This window comes from Colletotrichum siamense (assembly GCF_013390195.1).
Source record: "Colletotrichum siamense strain Cg363 chromosome Unknown KSG_Cg363_contig02, whole genome shotgun sequence".
Lineage (NCBI taxonomy): Eukaryota > Fungi > Ascomycota > Sordariomycetes > Glomerellales > Glomerellaceae > Colletotrichum > Colletotrichum siamense.
In genome coordinates, this window is record NW_023501015.1 from 666,761 (window position 1) to 691,141 (window position 24,381).

At 36.6% G+C, this 24,381-nt stretch overlaps 7 protein-coding genes across 7 annotated transcripts; 4 read left to right on the top strand and 3 right to left on the bottom strand.

The window, feature by feature from the left end:
- Positions 1-308: 308 nt before the first annotated feature.
- CGCS363_v002198 (Uncharacterized protein) lies at positions 309-1,121 on the bottom strand (the record flags this gene model as incomplete). The annotated part of the gene is made up of 1 exon (XM_036634047.1): positions 309-1,121. One exon carries the CDS (start codon positions 1,119-1,121, stop codon positions 309-311), a length of 813 nt encoding a protein of 270 aa, XP_036500141.1.
- Positions 1,122-1,879: 758 nt separating this feature from the next.
- CGCS363_v002199 (uncharacterized protein) lies at positions 1,880-2,322 on the bottom strand (the record flags this gene model as incomplete). Its single annotated transcript, XM_036634048.1, has 2 exons — positions 1,880-2,067; positions 2,118-2,322. 2 exons carry the CDS (start codon positions 2,320-2,322, stop codon positions 1,880-1,882), a joined length of 393 nt encoding a protein of 130 aa, XP_036500142.1.
- A 763-nt stretch (positions 2,323-3,085) lies between these two features.
- yddQ-0 (putative isochorismatase family protein YddQ) lies at positions 3,086-3,733 on the top strand (the record flags this gene model as incomplete). Its single annotated transcript, XM_036634049.1, has 2 exons — positions 3,086-3,481; positions 3,548-3,733. 2 exons carry the CDS (start codon positions 3,086-3,088, stop codon positions 3,731-3,733), a joined length of 582 nt encoding a protein of 193 aa, XP_036499033.1.
- Positions 3,734-3,873: 140 nt separating this feature from the next.
- On the bottom strand, positions 3,874-7,104 carry CGCS363_v002201 (uncharacterized protein; the record flags this gene model as incomplete). Its single annotated transcript, XM_036634050.1, has 3 exons — positions 3,874-4,575; positions 4,817-4,967; positions 7,055-7,104. 3 exons carry the CDS (start codon positions 7,102-7,104, stop codon positions 3,874-3,876), a joined length of 903 nt encoding a protein of 300 aa, XP_036499034.1.
- A 9,131-nt stretch (positions 7,105-16,235) lies between these two features.
- xptC-3 (Dehydrogenase xptC) lies at positions 16,236-18,209 on the top strand (the record flags this gene model as incomplete). Its single annotated transcript, XM_036634051.1, has 3 exons — positions 16,236-16,413; positions 16,460-16,471; positions 16,519-18,209. 3 exons carry the CDS (start codon positions 16,236-16,238, stop codon positions 18,207-18,209), a joined length of 1,881 nt encoding a protein of 626 aa, XP_036499031.1.
- A 935-nt stretch (positions 18,210-19,144) lies between these two features.
- CGCS363_v002203 (uncharacterized protein) lies at positions 19,145-22,737 on the top strand (the record flags this gene model as incomplete). The annotated part of the gene is made up of 6 exons (XM_036634052.1): positions 19,145-19,191; positions 19,245-19,554; positions 19,612-20,071; positions 20,134-20,635; positions 21,204-22,443; positions 22,504-22,737. 6 exons carry the CDS (start codon positions 19,145-19,147, stop codon positions 22,735-22,737), a joined length of 2,793 nt encoding a protein of 930 aa, XP_036499032.1.
- A 104-nt stretch (positions 22,738-22,841) lies between these two features.
- Positions 22,842-23,296, top strand: CGCS363_v002204 (uncharacterized protein; the record flags this gene model as incomplete). The annotated part of the gene is made up of 2 exons (XM_036634053.1): positions 22,842-23,082; positions 23,166-23,296. The coding sequence occupies 2 exons, from the start codon at positions 22,842-22,844 to the stop codon at positions 23,294-23,296; spliced, it is 372 nt and encodes a 123-aa protein (XP_036499029.1).
- Positions 23,297-24,381: the final 1,085 nt, after the last annotated feature.

The window sequence follows — 24,381 nt, forward strand, 5'->3', positions numbered from 1 at the left end:
TGTCTTGAGGCGAAAAAACGGTCTATTGACAAGTTCGCTTTGCCCTAAAAGCTTTGTGTCGTAAGTTAGATCAACATGGTTATGGTAAGACTGACCCCAGTGATGAGTGGACTTTTGTGTTTTCGATGCTTTGTGTTTTTAAGTCTTGTGAATCCTAAGGGCAATGAGAGTCCGTGAGGTTTTCGGTGTCTTATGAGCCTGAATGATGATGGAAAATTCAATGATAACTTCGGTTCAATATTTTCGATGACAACGTCAAAACCTCCCAGCTACTCGTTTTAGTACATCAAGGTTTTCAACATCGCTAGTCAGATAATCTCAACCGGAATCCCTGGTTTCAGCCACTTGACCTTGTCGTCAACACCCTCATCCTGGAAATCCTTGGCCAATCCTTCCTCGAACTGAGTGAAATGACCCCACGACTTGTCGTAATGCATGGGCACCAAGTGATCCGCCTTGATCTCTCGGAATAAACGAGCCGCCTGCTTGCCGTCCATGGTGATTTGCAGCGGCGTGTCCATGTCAGGAAGCTGCACATGGGCGAACCCAAGATTCATCATGGCGATGGGAACGTGGAACCTGTCGGCAATTTTGGTCAATTCGTCGATGAAGACCGTGTCGCCGGTGAAGTAGATTGCGTTCGGCAGGCTGTTCGGTCCAATCCCGAAGTCATCAGAGGATACCAAGAAGCCAATGCATTCACCGCCGGGCAGGTGCTGGCACGGGGTGGCCGTGATGCGGAAGACCTTCCCGTCGATGCGTCTCTCAACAGTGTCCCATGGCTTCATGCCAACTACCGCCGGGCGAGGTGCGAGATTCTTGGCTCCGTCCATGGTAGTGAAGACGTGTCGGCCGTCAAGTAGCCTACGGCCCAGCTCGTCTAGATTGTCGGGGTGGTCTTCGTGGCTCAGGAGCACTGCATCGATAGGAGGAAGCTGATCAAGCCTGAGAGCAGGGTCTTCGGTGTTCTTGAGGATAGTGATGCCCACGTCCCATGTGGTGCCTGCTGGAGAAAAGAAGGGGTCGGTCAAAAAGCGCACGCCATCGATCTCAAGGATAGCAGTGGCAGTTCCGATGTGAGTGATGCTCACTTTCGGCTTGAAGTCGGTTCCAGAAGACATTGCTGGAGGTTTGATGAAATGTAGGTCGATGGATCGGCTTAACGGATTCTAGGTGGGTAATGCAACTGAAGGCAAATACTGCTGGATGGTGTCGTTATTGTTCGGGTCAGTTGGATCACTTGTTTCGAAATCCCCTATATATATTAAGAGTATGGACTGTGTAAGCTCCGATGCCTCTCGGAGATTTCAAAGAAAGCTTTCTGACGTCTGACGACCCCATGACTTACAACTTGCAACCATGATTCAGCAACGGTTGTTTTGACAAATCCATGTAAGCCGCCGATTACCAACCCAAAAGCATCCGATGGTTGGTAGCCCCGCGACACCAATTTTACGTGGGCTGAAAAGTGGGTTTAATAACAGGAACGTTAAAGTCACTTCATGTACCTTTCCGTGTAAATGAGGTCAGTGGTGACAGCTTCCCCGCCTGACCTCTAAAACTAACTGTCGGTCCTCAAGTCCTGGGTCTGGTTTTGTAATAGATTGCGTTGATATTATGAGCTCGACTATCACTACAGCGTTGAGAATTCACGTACGAGTGAACCATTCTTAAAATATGGTCATGTCAGACAGTATCTCTATAGACCTTTAGGAGTGCAATGCTTGCTATACATGGATACACAGTAATTCACACTCAAAGGACCGCCTGTTTCTATGCTTCATCGCCATAATTCTGGTACTCTCTGAGTAATTTGCCTTTTACAAAGTGTGATTTGCACTTTCGTCATTGGTTATGACCGACAGGCGAGCTTTTGCCTCTATGCCAAAAGCATCGCTATCACAGTGAGAATCGGACCACCCCACAACGTAAAAAGAGGCAGCTTCATGCCGACCTGGAAGTAAGGGATGCCTATGTACAGGGAAATAATCAGATTTACCCAAACTGCCAGCCTTTCTTCCATCAGTTCGGGGGCACCATATTTGGCCCACTTAAGGTTGAGCAGGCCTGACAGATGGTTAACTTCGCTAACACAACAAGGGTTTTGTGGGTCTTACCGAAAGTGAGAAGCCAGGAGTTACAGCCATCCCAAGCTGTCTTGACGATCGCCTTGGGGATAGAATACTCTGGATCGGATGGTATGGCTTTGATAGCGCCCTTGATCTTGGTCCCACCGGTCTTGAGGTGCTTGGGAAGGATTGCTACGTTGAGAAACGCAGCAGTATAGAAAAAGAGAGGTTTCCAACCGCTGAGGCCTAGCATTTTCGAGGTAGGTAGGTGGCACGTGTAATGGTAAAGGAGTAAGATGACGCGGGTGATTGCATGCAGAGTCACCGAGAACCTTCAAGATTAGAGAATCATGTTGGTTTTGACTTCGAAATCTCCTGCTGTTAGCTGATTGAATCAGTATCCTGTGTCAACTCGGGACACGTCGATCCGCTTGCGGCCCCATGACTTGCTTGTATCATCAACCGGGAGTCATGCTTACGAGCCATCACTAATCGGCAAGAAGATTTGTCAGTTGTCAAAGGCCAGAGATTATCAAGCTTAAAAACAATAATAATGGATTCTTTGCGAATCTGCTGATGGGTGTTATTGAGTCATGAGCTTTACTGTCGTCGTGGTGCAGGACGAGCGGCGGTGAATAGGTGTTTCTGGGCAAGTGAGACTCTGCGCTTGACCAAAATAGGCTTCATTATTCGCCAAGACATCTCCAGTCAGCATTCATCACAGACTTTGGTGGCTTCCGATTGGCCATCTCCTATCGATTCCAGGTCCCCGACCGTTCTCAATGATGTGGGGGAGTCTGGTCTTGGCGGAATATGTTACCTTACCTGGCCTAGCGCGGTCCACTAAGGGGGAACCCATGCCCACCATCATAGACCGAGATCCCGGCACGTTTCTGTATGAATATGAACTAAGAGCCCACGGTAGTCCGGGCTGTCAGACAGTTTCCCGTATTCTCTGCTCACATCATCACTTGTGCAAAACAGCCCTTCTCGAGTTTCGGTTTAAGATATTCACCATGACGTCTGCAGTATCCATGCGTTCCATGCTTGGCTTGCCAGCATCCACGGCCTCCACGAGTGATAGCACCCTGGTTATCATCGACGCTCAAAACGAGTACGCAAACGGAAAGCTCGCAGTCTCGGGTGTCGAAGCATCTCGGGCAAAGATTGCCTTCCTGCTTGAGAAATATCGCGCTGCAAAGGCTCCAGTTATCCATGTCGTCCACGAGGTGCCAGCTGGCGCGCCACTCTTCACTCCTGGCACCGACCTCGCTGAGGAGTTTTCAGAGCTGAAGCCGGTCGAGGGAGAAAGCGTGGTCACTAAGCACTTCCCTGGCTCCTTCACAGGTACAAACTTGGAAGACTTGCTAAAGGCTACTGGAAGGAACAAGGCGGTTTTGACTGGATATATGGTGAGATGATTCCAACGAAGGGACCTTGTTGAGAGTGCACTAGACTAACTTTTCCTTCTTCTGCAGGCACACGTTTGTATCTCAACGACCGCCCGACAGGCTAGTGAAAAGGGATGGGACGTGATCGTTGTTGAAGATGCGGTCGGTGACCGCAACATCCCTGGAACAAACGCCGAGGAGTTGACGAAGGTTTCTTTGGCCGAGATTGCGGATGCATTCGGTACCGTGGTAAAAAGCACCGATATCAAATGAGACTTTCCCAGATATTTCGGGAAGGGTGAGCAGCGTGTTGTTTGTGCCCATCTTGGATCCATGTTACTTTAGCCCTGTATCATCAACCACATCTGGATCTACTCGAATATTGTCTGATGAGATCTATTAAAAGAAGAAGATCAACTAAGCAGTGTTGTGCCAATATGCAATAATACATCATCATATCCTCTTTGGTGTATGATCTCAGCGTTCTTCCTCAACTCCTCACCAATAGCCCCGTCACTGCCTCCAAACATTTCCAACGCACTCCTCGCAATGTGCAGAGGAAAGAAGGCGGAGGCTGTGCCATAGAGCTTCATATCCTCTCGCATCAAATAGCCAGTACTTGCAAGGATAGAACTCGAGAATCGGAGAACCTTTCGGGTCACCACTTCGTTCTCAGGGCGCTCGCCATCTATCAGGAGACAGTCCTCTGAGATATCTGGGTGCTGTGCTGCTAACCGCTTTATCTGGATGGCGCAGATGATCCAGAACGCCCAGTAGTGACTTAACGAATTCGCTACGGTGATATTCGGGAATTCGAAGTTGGTCCCGGCTAGTGAGGTTTCTGGTAAAGGCGTGAAGTCTCCCACAGTCATATTTACTGACTTGTGCCAGCGATCCAGTCGATTGATAGCTTCCAGAAACTGAGTTGCAGCTTGACGAGCGACTAGCCCGTTCTTGTCGCTGCAGTGATCAAGCATTTCAAGAATGGCAGGTATGGCGCCGGCTTCACTCAAAAGAGTCTGCAGGGGATCTTGAACCACATCGCGAAACGGCTCTATTTTCCATTCAGGCGCTCCGAGAAAGGTCGATTTCCGGGTGTCAAAGGCATGGAGAATCTGACATATTAGCACAGATAAGACCATGAAGATAAACACAGTGTTGCCATACTAGAATGGGTCTGAACCCAACAAAAAGTTTATGAGGTGTTCCAGATGCGTAGAATTGAGGGGGGCGGAGTTGAATGAGCTCCCCGATGCCCCTTGCGTGCACTGTTGCTGCAGAGCTTGACGTAGGAAAGAATTTCTGCAACAGCCTCTTATCAGTATAGTGAGCGAAATAGCGACCAGAAATGCACACCTCTGACAGGAATAAGCACATGATAGCCGCGGATATCTCGTCGTAGTTGTTCGGGTCATCGTTGGCGTGTGGGATGAGGCGCCCTACAGCCTTGAGTGCTGAGGAGTGCGCTGCAATGGCTTCATGAACAGGGGCTCGCCCGCTGGGGCCTCTGGCGATCAGCGAAATCCCCAGAGCTTTGATGGCGGAGGATAAAGGTCCGTCATGTCTTCCATCTGCTCCGACAAGTCCTGGAAGAACTTCCACCCATGCGCCGCATATTCTAGACTGTGAAAGTGCTGAGTTACTGGACATTGATCCCAACTCGTTGGCAGGGACGAAGTTTTGTATGCATAGTGAAAGCACGTCGCTGAGCGGCCAAGTCAAAGCCCGAGTCGGAGGTGTCGGCTTTTGATTCGTGTTGTTCGGGCGTCTATTTTGACGTGGCCGCTTCTTTCGTTGGCCTGAAGCGACTGAACTGGGTGACGTGGGTTGTCGGAATACAATGTGTTTCTTGTACCCTGGACAGCCGAGGCCGGACAAGACACACTGAGAGCAGGATGGCTGCTTGCCGTCGCACTGCCAAACTAGGAGTCAGTCAGGTCTTTCACATAATCTGCGGGCCCTTACACCAAGTTTTCGTCTTCTGCACTCGTCGCAGACTGAGTGCTGTTTGGTTTTCATGTTCGGTGAGTAGCCAGACCGTTCATGAACATCCAGCGCCGCAATTCGACACAATTGTGCTGGTCTCGCTGCCCGCGATGATGGAAGGAGTAGCTTCCAATGCGACGACGTGGGGTCGCTGGGGTTTTTGTGTCCAGGGGTACTCGCATCCAGCACTGACCACTAACGCCGTTCGGTTAGAAGCTCCTCCCTTCCTTGAGACTCATGTTACCTCCAAAACACATGTAGAAAGTCATCACAATCTTTCTATCTTCCAATTCGTTCAACTGTGGTCAGATATGGAATTTTCTTAATGCCAAAATATAGTCGGAATGAACAAACGGCATTAAATAACACAACGACTGACACAAACTTGGATGAATATTATTGTTTATTCATCAAAGAAAGTTGACTTGATGGTTTTGATTTCTAGGATGCATGGTAGTGCTACCATAGGGAGCTACAGAGCTACCGCGATAACAGGCCCACATTGTCTTCCAGGTTCCGGCCAAACATTGTACTTGAGCCCACCACTCCCGAGCGCAAGTAATCTAGTTGCAGGAGTTGGCGCACGGGAAGCCGTTGGTTTGACAGGTTCCTCGGGTTTGCCCTGCGGCGACTGTGAAGATGATGAACCATTAAGTAGGCATTCAGTAAACAATCGGATTGGCTTGAACTTACCCTTGCAAGTCAACTGCTGTCCAGCATTAACGTCACAAGCGCAGCAATCAGTTTGTTTGGAACAAGCAGCTGGTGATTTCTTAGCGTTACTCTTGGGTGTATGTATCGAATCAACTTACAACCAGCAACGCCACTTCCCCCATCAGCAAAAACACCAGCAACCAGATAGCTGGCAAGGAAAAGAGAAATAACGCGAAGAGAGACCATTTTCGAGATGAGATGATTCAGCTGCGGAAGGACTCGTTTGTAAGATATGTGTAACTTTTAGATGAAGAGAGAAGTGTTGAGTCTCTGAGGTTCGCGAGCTGGGAATGTCTCTTCAGTCTGTCAGCTTATTGGGAACTGAGTATTTATATCATGATTGACCGGAATTTGAGACGTCGAGAAAGTGCCCGGATCGAGGTAATCCTACCATCATCAAGTCAAGGCGCCCTCTAGGGCTTCCCCTGAAGACCTAACTATGAGATTCCTAAGGACCGGAAGAACACCAACTTAGATTAACTATGCTCATTGAACACGGACAGCGCGCATATTATTGAGTTCAGGTATTTTGCCTGATATCAAATTATTCCAGTGAATGCCTCATGTGCTCTTAGCAGTTGTGGGAGAACGATTGCGTAATCAAACTTTACTCGGACCAGGCCAAGGTTATTAAGAGAGCCTAAGGGGGCTGTGAGGATAGGCTTGTCAATAGCGGACGGATTAAAGTCGCCGCTACTGCGAAAAAAAAGCTTGTTCTCAGTACGCAAAGTCCTAGGGCGCTTATTTTCGAGAGAACAGTCAGACGATACTCGAGTTATCATATTCAAACTGTGAAGTACTCGAGGTGTACAATCACGGCATCTTCTCCCATCGAGTGGATGAGATCCTCGTCTATATCGATTTTCAATGAACGTTCGCTCCGGTGTGACTTACACAGCAAGACGAGTGACTCGAAAATGGAAAATGTGGTTTATTGAAGCCATTGCTGTGAGGATAATTGCCTGTTGAGGTAAGAGCAAGCTTTTTGTAGGGGTCTCGAAGGACGATCTCATCACAGGTGTTCCTGGTAGAGTCAAGTTGTCGATAGACAGGATGGCACGCTGACGTGTCACCGCCGGAGGTATCTCTGGAAATAAGGTTTTGTAGCCGACTCCGAGGCGAAGTCGGTCCCCGACATCTAATTAACATGGTTGAGGCCATCGTGACAAACCCCTCCTCGTCCCTATGAGTCTAGAGCCGTCTCGTATTTGTGCTTTAACGGCTGCTAGAGTTACAAAGCCGGCTTGCATGGATTGACTTGATTGATCTCAGTCGCGACCGGTCCAGGCCCGGGAAACTAACTGGGGTATGGGTTGTTCGCACTTTTGTAAGTAAGAATTCGATCTATTCCAATAGCGTCTTCCATGACCCAAGTGAATGAGTCAGGATAGACATTCTGAAGAAAAGTTTACTCCTCGCTGATTGTTTACCTAATTTGGTTACTAACCTAGAATCATAGAAGTCCTCGAGAACATAGTTCAGCAGGAAACACTAATATATTAAAAGAATGACTATAGCAAGGAACCTGTGCTAGGATAAGTTAATGCAATAGACTGTGACTTTGTAACTTAATGCCCTATAATACCTCCTATTACTATTTATGAGATAGAATGATGTGCTACTTAGGCAACCTCTTCTTTTGATGGCATAGGACGTATGCACACACTTTCTCACTAATAACAACCTGAAAATAATTAAGACGGGCGCATTATCTTATATAGCTAATCTACCCTTAGCAACTAGTAAACATCCTACTTATTATAATACCCTTAAGTATCTAAGGTAGCCTTATACTTAGAGGAAGGTATGATGTAACCTACTTCTAACTTATTTATTTAGATTAATAATATTCTAACGCGTTAAGATCTACTTTTTAAAAAACTTTTTATATTAAACTCTAATTTAGAAGGAATTAAGCTATTTTATTTATATAAATACTATATATATATTATAGTTAGTTTATAATAGTTATAAATTTAGCTTATATTATACTTTTAAATTATTATTTATAAAATAAATTATAATTTTATTTAATTTAATTTTATATTTATTATATTTTATTTTAATTTTTAAATATTATTTTTATAATTACTTTTAATTTATAGTATACTTCTAATATAATAATAACTATTAACTTAAGTATTTCTTATAAACTTATTTCTTATTATAATTTTTTAATTTAATATATTATTTTTTAAATAGAAGTAAAAACTAAAAATATTTAGAAATATATTAATTTAGATAATATTTTTAGTATTTTTTCTAATTTAAATAAAGTTAAAAGTATATTTTTATTTAACAATTAGATTTAGAAAAAAAATAAGAAATAATATAAATATTATAAAGTAAAATAAGAAATTTATAATACAATTATTATTTTATATAATTTTATTACTTTAAATATTTAAGAAGTTATTATAAAAAGTAATATTACTAAAAATAAAGATTTTAGAGAAAAAAAGTTTAAAAAAACTATTAATAACTTATTATTATTAGTATTAATTATATTTACTCTTTTTATTAAGAGATTTATAAGAGTTTTTAAACTTTATATTTTATATTTTATTATATATATAGTTTATAAAGTGAAATATATATAGAAAAAAATAAGTATATAAAACTTTAAATAAATAAGTTAAAGATATTATTTTAAAAGAGATTTTTATAATTATTTAAATAAAGTTTTTTAAAAAAAGAAACTATACTTTTTATATCTTAATATATATTTTAAAATAATATTATATTTTAAGTAATTTAAATAACTTTATTATAATTTATAAAGAATATATTATAGTTTTAAATTAAATAGCTTTCTCTATTAACTTTAATATTTAAATTAAAAACTTCTAAAATATATTTTTTAAAACTTCTTAGTATAAACTACTAAAAATATAAAGAACTTTTATATTAAAAACCTTTTTCTAAGTAATTTAATATTATTTTACTCTATTTTAAGTTAATTTAAAACTTATTAATATTATTAAATAAAAACGCTTTAATATTAAGATCTAAAATATAAATTAATATATTAATATATTTAAAAACTCTTTTTATAAAAATATAATAAAACCTTATTTAAAAAGTTATAATAATAAAGTTTTTATAATATTAACTAAATAATTTAATAATATAATTTTTAGTAATTTTATTTTAAAAATACTTTTATAAAATAAATTAGTTTTATATTATTTATATAAAAAAAACTATAAATAAACTTTATTTATTTATAATTACTTTAAGTTTATTTTTATAAATAAAGAGATTTATATAAGTTTTAAAAAAGTAATTTAGATTTATTTTAGAATTAATAAATTAAAATACTTTAAACTTTATATTAAAATAGTTTATAAAGAGTAGCTTATTATAAAGAATTTTAATATTTTTAGATTTAAGAATAATAAGAATTAGAATAAAGAGAGATTATTTAAAAATAATTTTAGTAAATTAAAAAAGTTAATTATTATTTTTACTTTTAAAATAAATTTTTTATTTAATATAGTAATTTATATTATTATTAAGGATATTATTATAGAGATTATAATAAACAAAATAAAAGCTTTTATATTAAAATTTAAACTTAATAAGATCTATATAACTTATATTTAAAACTTAAGAGTTTATTTTAGTAATATAATATTAAATAACTATAATATTTTCTATTTAGTTAATAATATTTCTCTTTTTAAAGAAAGTTTTATTATTTATAAAATAAAAAAGTAAATTAAAATAAATATAACTTTATACTTTATTATAATAAGAAATATAAAGGTTCTTTATAATATTCTAAATAGATTAAATAAACTTTAAAACTTAATATTTTAAAATATTATTCTTATAAATAACTTCTATATTAATATTATTTTAGAATACTTATTATAAAAGATAAATATTTAGTATTTAAGATTTAATAATATTTTTTATATTAAAAACTATAAAAATAATATAAAAATAAAGAAACTTTTAAAAAAAAGTAATATTATTTTTATAAATTACTAACTTTTTTTTTTATATTTTAGTTTTAAATATATCCTTTTTAGTAATATTTTAATTATAAATTTATTAACTTTTATAATAACTTATATAAAGTAATATTTTTATAAATCTATTTAAATTTATATTAATACTATAGAAATATAATATTTTTATTCTAAATATCTTAATTAAAGAGTGCTTAAGAAACTTATTCTTAATACTTAAGAAGTAAAGATCTAAAATATATTATATTTTAAATATTAATACTATATAATAATATATTTAAAGTAAATTATATTATAATATATTTTAAAATAAAAAATAATATAACTTTTTTATAAAGTATTATAAAACTTATTTAATTACTTAATAAGTTTTAATATAAATAAATAATTTTTAGTTATTAAAAATAAATATATAAGCTAATTTTTTATATTCCTATATATAGATAAGATTTAATATTTAGGTTTTATTATTATTTAAACTTTTAAGTATTAAGTATAGAGATAATATAGTTTTATATTATATAAAATTAAATAAAATAATAAATATATTATAATTATAATTAATAAACTATTAAAGTTTTAGATCTAAATATTAGAAATAAGGATTAAAATTAAATAAGTTTTTTTATATATTAATAAACTAAATAAAAGTATAAAGTAAATAAGTTAAGAATTAGTTATAAAAACTATTATAATACTTTAAGTAGTAAGCTTTCTATTTAATTTATAAGTTAAAGTAGTATAAGTTATAATATTCTTTTATAATATAAGCTCTTATTAATATTATAATTAGTTTTTATTAATTTAAATTAAAAAAAACTAATTAAGAGATTATATTAAATACTATAAACCTATTTATAAAGTAAACTTTTTAGTTAATTTTTATTTTTAATAAAGAGAAGTTTATATATATAGCTATAAAATATACTTCTTTAAAAAAAATATAAAATAAATAAAAATAAATATAACTTTAAAGTTATAATATAAAAGTATATTAAATACTTAATAAGTTATATAGTAAATTTATATAACTTCTATAAAGTTTAAATATTTTTACTTTAAAAAGTTATTATTATATAAAATATAACTTTTAATAAGAAGATATTTTATTTAAAAGATAATATAAAAATAGTAATTTAAAATAAAGAAATTTATTTAGTTACTAATAAAATATAAGAATTAATATCTTTTATATTTTTAAAACTTTAGATTTTAAAAGTATAAAATAAAACTAATTTTATATTAATAATAGATAATAAAGTATTATTATTATACTTTTTTTTATTAAAAGAACTTTAAATAATTAATAATAAATAAAAGAGATAAATATTAACCTCTAAATTAAATTTAAACTTTCTTAATATATATAAAATATTAAATCTAATACTATTATTAAACTTATTTAAAATAGTAATATAATAAAAGAGATTTAAGATATTAATAAGGATATAACTTTTATTAAAAATATAATCTTAAATAAAATATATAGTTAGATAGATATCTCTCTTTTATAAAATCTAAATATAGAAAATATTAATATATAATTATTTTTATAAAATAACTTTTTTATTTAATTAATATAGTTATACTTAAGAATTAAAAAAAAATATTACTAAAGAGGAGTTAAAATAAATATATAATTATATTAATTTAGGTTAATTTAAAATTATAAAATTAAAATAATCTTTTTACTTTAGAATATATTTTATATTTTTCTAAATAGAATAAAACTAAAATACTTTTTTTAAAATATATATATTAAAGTAATAGAAAATATTTAAAAAAGTAAACTAAAGATATTACTTATTTTATTACTTTATTTTTATTTTAATTTACTAAATAAAGCTAAAATATATATTTATAATACTAAATAGAAAAATCTATATTAATTAACTTATAAAACTATTTAAAACTTAGAAGGATATTTAATATATATTAAAGCTATTTTATTTTTATTTTATTAAAATATATAATATTAAAATTAATAAACTTAAAGAAATAAATATTTAAAATATTATAGATAAATTAAAAATAAAGAATAAATTAATACTTCTTAAATAAGTATTTATATATAAACTAAATTAATATAGATATCTTAATTATTATAAAACTAAAATTTATATTTAAAGTAATTTCTAAAAAAAAAACACTTTTTAGAATAAACTTATATTATAACTTTTATTATAGAAATATTTTAAGTTATAATAGTTCTTATAGTATAATTTAACTTTAAAATTTATTAATTTAATATTATTAATATATTTTTAAACGCTATATATAAGTTAAATAACTTCTTTATTACTTACTATTTATTAAATAGTTTTAAAAAAGATAAAAAGGTTATTAAACTTTAATATATTTTATATAGTTTTTATAATACTTTTTTATTTTAATATAAAAAGCTTTTAAATACTTTTTTTTATTTTAAATTATACTTAATAAATAAATATTTATATTTTTTTTAATTTTATTATAATAAAATCTTTATACTTTTTTATATTAATAATATCTTTATTTTATATTATAAAGATTATATAAAAGAAATAAAAAAAGTTATAAAAAAGATTAAAGAGAAATATAAGCTAAAAAACTAAAAACTAACTAAATAATACTTAAGAATTAAGATTATTTATAATTAAATAATATAAAAAATCTATTTTTTATATAATTAATATATTAAGTAAATTATAAGAAATTTAACTTTATTAACTTTAGAGTATTAATTATACTTCTTTTTTTATTTTATTTAAGAAGTTTAATAGAGAAATAAACTTATAGTAAATCTTTTTATATTAAAAGAAGATTAAGTTAATCCTCTATATTTTAATTATAATATAGCTAAATATTATATTTATTTACACTTTATAATTATAATTCTTAATAAATTTATTTCTAAAATACTATTAAGCTATAAACTAAATAATTTAATATTTATATTATATTTAATACTTTATAATTTACTTTAATATTTTAAAAAGTAAAATAGCTTAAGTATTATTAATTATAAGTAATATATTATTTATTAATAATAAAGAGATATAAAGGTTATTTTAAAGTTTTATAATATCTTTTTTTATAAACTTAATCTAATAGAAAACTATATATTAAAGTATAATAATTATATTAATAATAAAAGTAAAGTTTCTAAGTTTAAAGTATATTATAAAAGAAATTATAGCTTTTAAGTAGTTCTTTAGAGATCTTAAACTTAGTTTTAAAAATATATAGAAGATCTATTATAATAATTAGTAAATAATATAACTTATAATAAGTAAAAAGAAGTATATTTTAACTTATTTCTAATATATAGATATCTAAAATATATAGTTTTACTAAGAATATATTAAGTAATTATTTTAAGTTATATATCTTCTTATTAATAAAATATTAATAAATAGCTTTATAAAAATACTTTTTTATATAAAGTTTAAATAGTTTAAAGTATTTCTAAACTTTTAAGATATATTATAAATAATAGAGTAAAATAAAGAAGAAAGAATAAATAATAAATAAAACTTATAAACTAAATATTTTAATTAAAAATAGCTTAATAATTAGAAAATATATAGTTTTCTTAAGAGCTTAAAATATTTATACTTTATAAAATATTAAGTAATATAAATACTATACTTTATTTATATCCTTAAAAAGTAGATATATAGTTATTTATAAAGATATTATATATAAGTTTTATCTTTTTAGGGAGATATCTACTAATAAAGCTATTAATAATAATATAAATACTAGCTACTTTAGAGATAGAGAGAGTTATTTTAGAGGATAAGTTAATATATAAACTACTAAAGATTAATATATCCTCTATAGTAATTTTAATTAATAAAATAATAGCTAATATTAAAAGAGAAGCTATAATTTTAGCTACTATTTTATTATTACTTTCACTTTTAGCTTTAGCTTTAGCTTTAGTTATAGCTTTTATAGCTTTAGTTTCTTTTTTAGCTTTAGCTTTAGCTTTAGCCTTTACTTTAGTTTTATTATAAGCTTTAAAAGCTTCTTAAAGTATAATTCTCTTAAGAATAAAGATTTAATAAATAGTTAGCTAAGTAAATAGTAATATAAAGATTATAAGATAATATATATAGATTTATTTATACTATTATATAAAGCTTAAAGGAATTAAAGCTTTAATATAGAAATAAATAATAATATAAGTTTATATACTTTTCTCTTCTCTTTATAAGAAGTATATTTACTTTCTTACTCTATACTAAATATATATATACTAAATAATATATTTATTTAAGTATTTTATAAATAAAATAAATACATTATATTACTTAGTAGTAATAGCTACTCTTCTTCTTAATTTTTAGCTTTTAAGGTTTCTATTTTTACTTAAAAGTTAGTAAATAATATAATAACTTAACTAAAACTATAAATTAGAGATATATTCTATTTATACTTTTAATATAATTTATAAGTAAATAGAAAAGTAAAAATTATAAATTATAAATTATATATTTTTTTAATTTCTTTATTTTTTATAAGTTTTTTATTTTTCTTAAACTTATTAGTTTTAACTTCTATAAAATAACTTAAATTAGTAATTAATCTATAAGAATAATAAAATAAAATAAAAATATTATAATAAAAAAAAACTTTAAAAAACTAAAAATAGAGGATAAAATAACTTATTCTTAAATTTAAAACTTTTAAGTTTTAAAAAAAGTATAAGAAGAGTATTACTACTTTCTTTTTTTTTTTCTCTTTTTTTTTTTATTTTTTATTAATAAAAATAACTTTTATTTTAACTATTATAACTATATATTTAGTTTTAGTTTTCTTAATTATCTAAATAATATAATTAGTATTAAAAATAAAATTATAAATAAAAAGAAAATATTATAATTATAATAAATATATATATATATATATATATAAATAAACTAAATAATATATATATTAGTTATAATATAGATAAAAAAAGAAATTTAAGAAGTAGAAGTAATATAAAAGATATTATTATTACTACTATTTTATTACTTTAATAACTATTTTAACTTTTCTATTTAAACTAATAAGAAACCTCTATTTCTATTAAGTAAAATAATAATATTAATTACTACTTTAATATTTATAATTTTAATTATAATAAAAAGTATATAAAAAGAAAAACTTTTTTTTTTTTTATAATTTAATAATAAAACTATAAAGTTATTTTTCTTATTAGTTTTTTTTATTAATTACTTCTCTTTATATTTATTTATAGCGCTCTATATATATATTTAGATTTTATAATATTAATTATATAGAATTAAGGTTTTTAAACTTTTTTAAACTTAGGGAAATATATTATAATACTTTTAAATATCTAAAATAGTTTTATACTTAAAAAAAAATATAAAATAACTTATTTCTAATTTACTTATTTAAATTAATAATATTCTAACGTATTAGGATCTACTCCTTAAAAAACCTTTTATATTAAACTCTAATTTAGAAGGAATTAAGCTGTTTTATTTATATAGATGCTATATATACGTTATAGTTAGTTTATAACACTACTCTTATTTTATTTGCCCTGCCTTAGCTAATCCTACTGCTGAGTGGTTATGTGTCTTTCTATATATTCTGGCGATGAGAATAGTTTGTTTTTAATGCTTAAGTTCCTTTATCGTATTTCTAAAGAAAAAGTGCGATCTGTCTCGCGGTAGTGATTCCTTTCTGAATTTGACGTCCATTCAGCTGTTCCATTTTGAGAATGCACGTCAAGAAAGGGTGTATAGTGGCAATTGCGCCATCCCCCTTGGCTATTTGCCAAAGTAGCAGGGCGACCCGTCAGATTAAAGTGTCGGCGGCCTAGACTGTTGTGTTGATAGGCCTGCGCCGCTCTGATGCAGATCTCGCCAAGCTTTGTGATAGCCCCAAGGTGCTTATGGTCGATACGCCAGAAGAGATCCCGACAATCGGAAGCTTTGGCGACTTGACGGATTAGGCAGGCGAAAGGCGCTGAGCTTGGCTACAAGGCAAAGGTGGGGTTGACAGTCTGTCAGAACATGTTTAGATAAGGGTTGTGGTACCCCATCATCACGTTCAGTGTAGGCATTTATTGAGAGCTACTAGGTCATTTATTCACAATGTCACCAATCTTGTTATGTTTATGGGCACTCTTAGCTGTTGCTCAGGCTTTCCCCGCTTCGTACCGATCCGCCATCGTCAAGCGCGACGGCGAGGACCTACTGCCCGAGTATGACTTCATTGTTGGCAAGTCCCTCTCCTCACCACCGCTTGCAATGCCTGAGTTAACATTCATCAGTTGGTGGAGGAACGGCAGGCTTGACCGTGGCTGACCGCCTCTCAGAGGACCCCAAGAGTGCGTCTTCAAGTCAATGTCTGTCAGCGTAGTCCTGACCGAAACAGAAACCGTGCTGGTAATCGAATATGGACGCATTGCCGTGGATGACTCTTTCATGCCGCCGTTCAACACCCCCGCCGCTGAGTTTCTCTACAACTTGACCAGCGTGCCACAACCAAACGCCAACAACCGCGTCTTCCCCGTTCCTAACGGCGCTGTGGTCGGCGGCGGTTCTGCTGTCAATGGTCAAATTTTCTTCCGCGGGAGCAAAGAGGATCACGACAACTGGTCTCTCTTAGGTAATCCAGGTTGGGATTGGGACAGCATCTTTCCATATTACAAGAAGAGTCACTCTTTCAATCCCCCTCCTCAAGATATCCAGGAAGATTATGGCATGACATTTGACCTGTCGGCCTATGGCAACATAACACCCATCTACATGAGCATGCCGGGATACCAGTACCCGGGCCAGAAATACGAATGGAAGGCGTGGTCTGAGCGCGATGGCATCGTGGTGCAGAAGGAGCACGGCAATGGTAACGCCTACGGCTTGATCTGGATTCCCTCTTCATACGACCCCAGTAGGGCCTACAACCGCAGCTTCAGTGGTCTCGGGCATTACCAATACGTCCAACCTCGTCAGAACTACCACCTGCTACCTCTCCACCGTGGTATGAAGGTCAAGTTTGAAAAGCAGGAGCAGATCCAGAAAGCTGTTAGTGTTCAAGTCAAGCCTCGTTTCGGCGACGGAGCCACCTTCGATATCATGGCCAAGAAGGAGATTATTCTCTCTGCCTCAGCCACGCGCACGCCCATCATCCTTCAGCTCTCTGGTATTGGCCCAAAGAAGGTCGTAGAGGAGGCCGGTATCAAGTCTCTGATCGATCTCCCTGGTGTCGGATGGAACTTACAGGACCACTCCCACACTGTCAGTTTGTACAACTTCACTAAGGATGTGTGGCCGACGCCGACGACCATCCATACCAACGCGACCTTCCGCGCCGAATCTCTGGCCGAGTACAAGGCCCATAAAAGTGGCCCTTTTACCTCGCCAACCATTTCTGGTGGCCTTTTGCTCCCTGCCCGCAGCTTCATTGGCAGCCACTTTGCCAACCTCAGCCTTCAACTAGGACTCCAGGCCGCACACAAATACTATTTGCCAGATGGTCTTGACACTACCCTGATCGCCGGTTACATTCTCCAGCACAAGATTCTCCTGAAGTCTTTCCTCTCGGACAAGTCCGCCATCTTTGAGCATCCTTTCCAGGGCTCTCCCCGTGGAACTTCCATCCTTCTCAAGCCTTTCTCTCGTGGCTCCGTCAACATCAACCCCAAGGACCCCTTCGGGAACCCAATCTTTGACTACCGCTTGTTGTCCAACCCTTTCGACCTCGAGATCCACGTTCGCATGCAGCAGTACATTCGCAACCACTTCGCCACCTCCGATACTCTTTCCGCCCTCGGCCCTGTCGAGCTCGTGCCCGGCAAGGACCGGGCATCTGACGCCGAAGTGAAGAAGTGGCTGGTGGACGAGGAGAACCTGAACGCTTCCAACGGCCACAGCTGTGGCACCGCATCAATGATGCCCCGTCACCTCGGTGGTGTTGTCGACTCCAACCTCAAGGTCTACGGCACCAGTCACCTCAGCATCGCTGACACCAGCATCATCCCCCTTCTTGTTGGTGCTCACACTCAGAGCACTGCGTACATGATTGGCGAGAAAGCTGCTGATCTCATCAAGTCCAGACACGGATAGGGGTCTCGAAACGTGTTGATGCATATCTGCATGGCTCGAAGCTCTCCTCTCTATGTCCCTCCTTCGGGATGGTTTTATCTATCTTTTTGTCTTTGGGTGGCTATCATGCGTGTTTGACCGACGGACATGGATAAATCAGCCCGCAGTCTTTCACGTGGCTGCTCTTATCCTCCCGCTTGCATCAATGTATGCCTTCCCCATGTTGCCCTTCTATACATCTATTAAACCGCCCCTCGATCATTAATAGAAAGTGAGCATATTCTATCTATAACTAAGCTAAGCTTAGAAGATAAACATAGCTTCAGCCTTCATCCCCGTTATATTCTAACCAAATGCCTAAGATAAGAGTTAGAATCTCATAGGAAGCTGAAAATAATATTTAAATCTATCATAATAAAATTTAACAAGAATTACTAACTCTTTAGTAGTAATAAGAGTTAGGAGACATTTAAAATCTTTTATGAGGCACCTACGTTAGCTACATGAAACGTATGTATTAGTAACATAAAACCAGCCTTAGATAGAGCGTGCAAACAAGGTGAAGGGGGCGGTGTAGCCTACGCAAACACTAAGCTGCTTATGAGACCCTAGCATCCCTAAGAACTGAAGACCTCGATTGATAACCAGTAGCCTTTTCAGATGTCTTACCCGAGGTAAGTATTTGCGGAAGAGCATGCCCGTGCCCGGGCCAAGAGGAATAATGCCTTGCGAACGAATAAGACGTGCAGGTTTTCGTGCGGCTGACGTGTGAGGCAGAGTACTATTTAACAAATCAGAATCAGGCTATGTAGTCACCAGCAAGCTTTTGTTTACGCTGACGCCATTACCCCCTCTTCCTCATTCCGATTTCGTCCCATACACGTCTTATGGTTTTTACCTTACTTCAGACTTGTAACATCAAAACTCCAATGTATGGCTTTAACCAACCTGCTGCAATGTCTCAATCCCAGCACTTAGTGCGAAGACAGACTCGTCCCCCACAGTAAGATGAAAGCATCTCTGGGACTAATCGCACTGCCCTGCTAATTCTTCTAGACAACGAGACATCGCTGCCGAGGCATACACCGATGCGATTCAGTATCTTCAAAATGATTGTCAAGGAAACACTCTATTCATGGCTTGGCTGAGGACTGCGACACAGACATCGCTGGAAGACTTGCTGAACATGGTGTGTGAGACCGAGAAGAAATACCAGCAAGAGTCAAAGAGCACGAAAAGTCGCATGCGGTGGTTGAACGGGCTGTCCATCAGAATCATGTACTATGGTCAGGTTCTCGACACACTTTCACAGCATCACCCTGAATATGTAGGCTTGGTTTGGGGTGCGATCAAGTTCGTTTTAATGGTTTGCTTCAACTCTTACATGACCTTATCGCATCTAAGGTAAACTGATAAATGCTAGGGCATCATCAATCACGGCAATCTCGTCACCCAGTTTTCCCAAGCGTTGTCGATCATATCACATGTTTTGCCCATCACAAAAGTCACGGCTGAACTTTATCAGACGGAAGAGGTCAAAAACGCCGTTGCAAATCTGTATGCTCACATACTACTTTTTCTACAACAAGCCATCAAATGGTACAACTTGGGACCAGCTGGAAGGTTTTTCAAGGCAATATGGAAGCCTTACGAACTTGGCTACAAGGAGACAATGGAGCAAATCAAGCTTTGCGCCCAAATTATCGACGACATTGCCAACATTGCGCTCAAGTCTGAAGTTCGAGAGTTGAGCGTTTTGCTACAGGATGAAAGTCTTAAGCTAGAAGACAGGGAGAGGCGTCTTGTCGCCATGCAAACCGGCTTCAATCAATCTCAGGCAGAATTGACGCGAAAGGTAGAGTGGATCGTGAAGGCGGTAGCCCGTAAGACCACCCTAACTAAAGTATCACGGCTTGCAAGCTTTGCTAACAGATCTTGTGTGAAGGAGATTGTGTCAAGATTGATGAGATTCATCTCAGTGTCAACGATATGGCACCTCGAGTGCTTGACATGCACTTCAACCAAGCTCTAGCGATTTTAAAGCCTCGAAAGACACCGGAAGAATCCCTTTCGAAACATAAGTCCTTGATTCGTAGAGCACCGGCGTGGAGAAGCCAGATCCAAAACGGAAGTCACGTCCTTCAAAGCATCGGGACCTGGGTTTCGGATCCACACGCGTCTCTCCTCGTCCTAGAAACTCGTCCTCGAGCGCAGTTGAGAGTAAAGGAAATTGCGACTGAGCTCATCAGCCTACTTCAACCGCAAACCAAGTGCATCATGTGGTACTTATCAATGACCAGTTTGCAAGACAACGAAGCCATCTCAACTATCGAAGTCTTTCGATCTCTAGTTTTTCAATGCGTTAGGCTTGCTCCGGGGATTATGGAGTCAGACGCTAAAAACTTCACTGCGGCTAAGCTGCAGTCCTCTCATTCCGAAGAAGAGTGGTTTGCCTTGCTTTGCTTGGTTCTGAGGCGTTTGCCATCGTCTTTCATCATCATCGAAGCTGAAGATGTGCTGCGGAATGATGGGCAATCACGAATCTTGAGGAGGCTATTGCAGAGGCTCGTTGAACAATTCATAGACGCAGATCAGACACTTAAGCTGCTCATAGTTAATTATGGCTCTAAGTGGGAAGATGAGTTTGAAGGGAACTGGCCCAAGCGAAGTATCGTCAGTATTGAGGCAAAAAGCCTTTCCAAACGACTAGGAAAGCCTGGAAAACAGCCTGTCTTGGGGCCATTTAGGGCCAGACAGGGCCGATTTCGTGTAGGTACTTAATGTGTAGATTATCAATTTTCGGTGAGGGGTAAAGCAGAGGAGGCTGACCATGTCAGCCCCCGCCGGTTAATCATCTGACTTGCTTTTATTTATGCGGCTTTCCGTGAAAGTGAGGCGGACTTTATGCATGTTCTCAGCGAATCACATCTAGCCGCGTAGCACAGTTCTTGTTGGGAAATGTAGCTCCATTCTCAACGACTTTCCTTCGCTCTTCCCACTTATGTTCTCTCCTAGCAACAGATCGCAGTTTCCGTTTGCAGCTATCGTGTTTCCCAACATCGACGTGCCTGGCGCTTTCATGGCGGACGACACCAATGCCGATATTGAGGGAGAGCATCTCCGCCATACTAAGCGCGGAAGGGGGCAGACCACTCCTGGAGACGCAGCAGACAATGATTCAGGTCGAAATTGGAAGCCGTTCAGAGACGTAGGTCACATGGACGTACCTCCTGACATGGACGACAGTAGCGACATGGTTGCAGAGAGTCCAGTTCACGGCTCAACATTGATAGTTCACATTGTAGAATGTGATGGCAGGATGAAAGGCCATGAAAAGCATGGAAGTAAAATGTACTTTGACCTTCCCCGACTATGGGCGGGTGATTGTGGCGTCAGCGCACTCCGGGGACTGGAAGGCCTGGAAAGCCTAGAGCGCTATGAGATCACACACACGAACCTCACAATGGTTGTCAAAAGAAGCTACAACTGCACGAAGTTCCACGATGCCTGTTCGAAGCTGTTCAAGCAGGCGACGCCTCCTTTCCGAGATCCCAAGATGCCCCGGTTCATGGAGCCATATTTCAACATTCTGCAGCACAACACCGAGCCAGCACCATCCTTAGCCGAGATCATCGAGCTTTCCCAGGGCCTGAAAGTCGCGATGAACAAGGTCGCTGAAATGGAGCCTAGGGTTTTCCTGGGCTGGGAGGGGACATTTGCCCGGCCCTATCTTCAGATCTACCACGCTCGAGCGAGCATCGAATTACTTGCGTCCGAAAGCACAACCTCTTCAACGCTCGAAGGATCGTATCTGGAACAACTTCTTGATTACGTCGACAACGATTCTGGTTCCGACTTCCAAGAAGCGGATGAGCTCTTCTCTCGAGGACTTGTGACTGCTAACCATGTGGTTAAGCTATTTAGGCCAGATACCGTAGTGGTGAGCTTTGAGCAAGATGAGCCCGTGGGATACATTGTCCGGAACTGCCCGACTCTGCTCACCCCGCCCTTCGAAGTTGAATGTTTCACATGGGAGTTCGACGGCAAATTTCAGAAAGTTGAAAAGGTTCTCACTGTTGAGTGGCCAACAAAGGGTGATGACCTGGTAAACATCACTTCTCTGAATGCTTATCCTCTCCGATACAACACCCCTCTCGAGAGCATGGTACGCGGCCGCGGAGAAGTATTCTGGGCCTGTAGAAAGAAGAGCGTTGTGTCTTACAGCGCACCATCACCAATGTTTGAGATGCAAGTGGTAAGTTGGGCAATCGGCCGGCTGCTGCGATATCCTAATATTGACTAAACCTTTATTCAGACAAATCCACGGTACATGATCGACATGGAAACTTACAATTTGCTTCATCCCAAGGACGATTCTGATCAGCATCATCTTCAATTGACCGAAGAAGAGCAGCTTGTGAATCAGGGGAATCATGCAGATGAGCGATTCCTTCTGCTTCTGCCATCAAAGATCCTCGGATTCAATCTACACGACAAAAAATGGCGTCAATCACACCTCCTGAACTTTGTCGACTCAATCACTGACTAAGAACAGGTACCCTGTATGTGAAACATATTGGTCCAGTCCAATGGAATAAAGAAGCATTCAAACACTTGGTGCTCTGTCCAAAAAAGAAAGAGATCATCGAAGCCATGGTCAAGGCCCACGTATCCTTCAACATAACAACCGATGTTATAGAGGGGAAAGGAAAGGGCCTCATTATTCTTCTACACGGTGGTCCGGGGACCGGAAAAACTTTGACCGCAGAGAGTGTAGCAGAGCTATCAGAGAAGCCTCTTTACCGAGTTACTTGCGGTGACATTGGCACTGATCCAGAGAGCGTCGAGAAGTATCTTGAGTCGGTGCTCTACATCGGCACCATTTGGAAAGCTGGTAATGCAGCCCGTTTGTTTCAATTGTGATAGCTTCAAAGGCTAACTGGTCTTTACTTACGTGGCGTGAAGTTGTTCTTTTAGATGAAAGCGATGTCTTCCTGGAAGAACGAGAGAAGACCGATCTACAGAGAAATGCACTGGTGTCCGTTTTTCTTCGTGTTTTGGAGTACTACGAGGGCATTCTGATCCTGACATCGAATCGAGGTGCGTAGTTGCTCGTGCCTGATCAGCAATGCAATAAACAATGGATCCCATACACACAGAGCCTGTGAGGGTGAAGCTAATGCTTTCTTTGCTGCAGTTGGCTTATTCGATGAAGCATTCAAGTCAAGATTTCAGCTGGCCTTGCACTACCCCCCGTTGAACAAAAAAGGGCGTCGAGAAGTATGGCACAATCTCATAACGTTCATAGAGAGACATCAGAACGATGATTTGCCCCAGACTCGCAAAGACACACCAGAAACACTATTACCTGAGTCGGATCGCGTCAATATTTCCGAATTACGCGATAAGGTTCACGTTTTGGCAGAAGAGAATCTCAACGGACGACAAATACGGAATGCTGTCACCACCGCAAGACAGCTAGCTCGGCATCGTGGGCAGCCTCTGGGATACACCATTTTGACCGAGGCCATTGAGTTTGCTAGAGAATTCGAAACTTACGTCGACGAAACCCATGGTCATTCGGCAGGCGAGCACGCAAGATCGGCGCAGCTCAGGCGAGAATGAATTGCATTCAAAATTGGGGTGGTTTTCAGGCCTCTCACCTCTGCCTTTCTGGCGGGAGTCATCAAGTAGCTTGTGAAATTGAACAGTACGCTTAATATGTACACCCTCCAGTCGAATTCATTCTGCATGTGTCTGTCTACAACCCCTCTCTTACGTCACAAGCAGTCCGCTCTAAGAGAGGACACGGATAACCTGCGTAGTAATCCAGGAGACTATTTGGTTCTCATTGCTCTTCAGAGCCGCACGGGAGTATCTGTTGTCGCCGTGTCACAATCAAATATTGTCTTTCCAGGATTTCGAGGCGTTAGCGATCTTGAAATGCTGAAACAAGGGAAAATTAGTGGGAGCAGCGGTCTCTTTTGACGTGTTTTATGTGTTCTATGCTCCTCCTTGATGGTTTTTTGAATTCTTTCTCCGTTGGCGGTTACTCTCCAAGGTGTCGAGGGCCTGGCCACGAGTTCGAGTGGTGGTATGGCAGTCAATGTACCTAGAGAGATTCGGAAAGGCGATTATGCCTGTAGATCGGCCAGGAACAGGCAGTCCTGGACGAGAGACCCTTCGAAGTTTC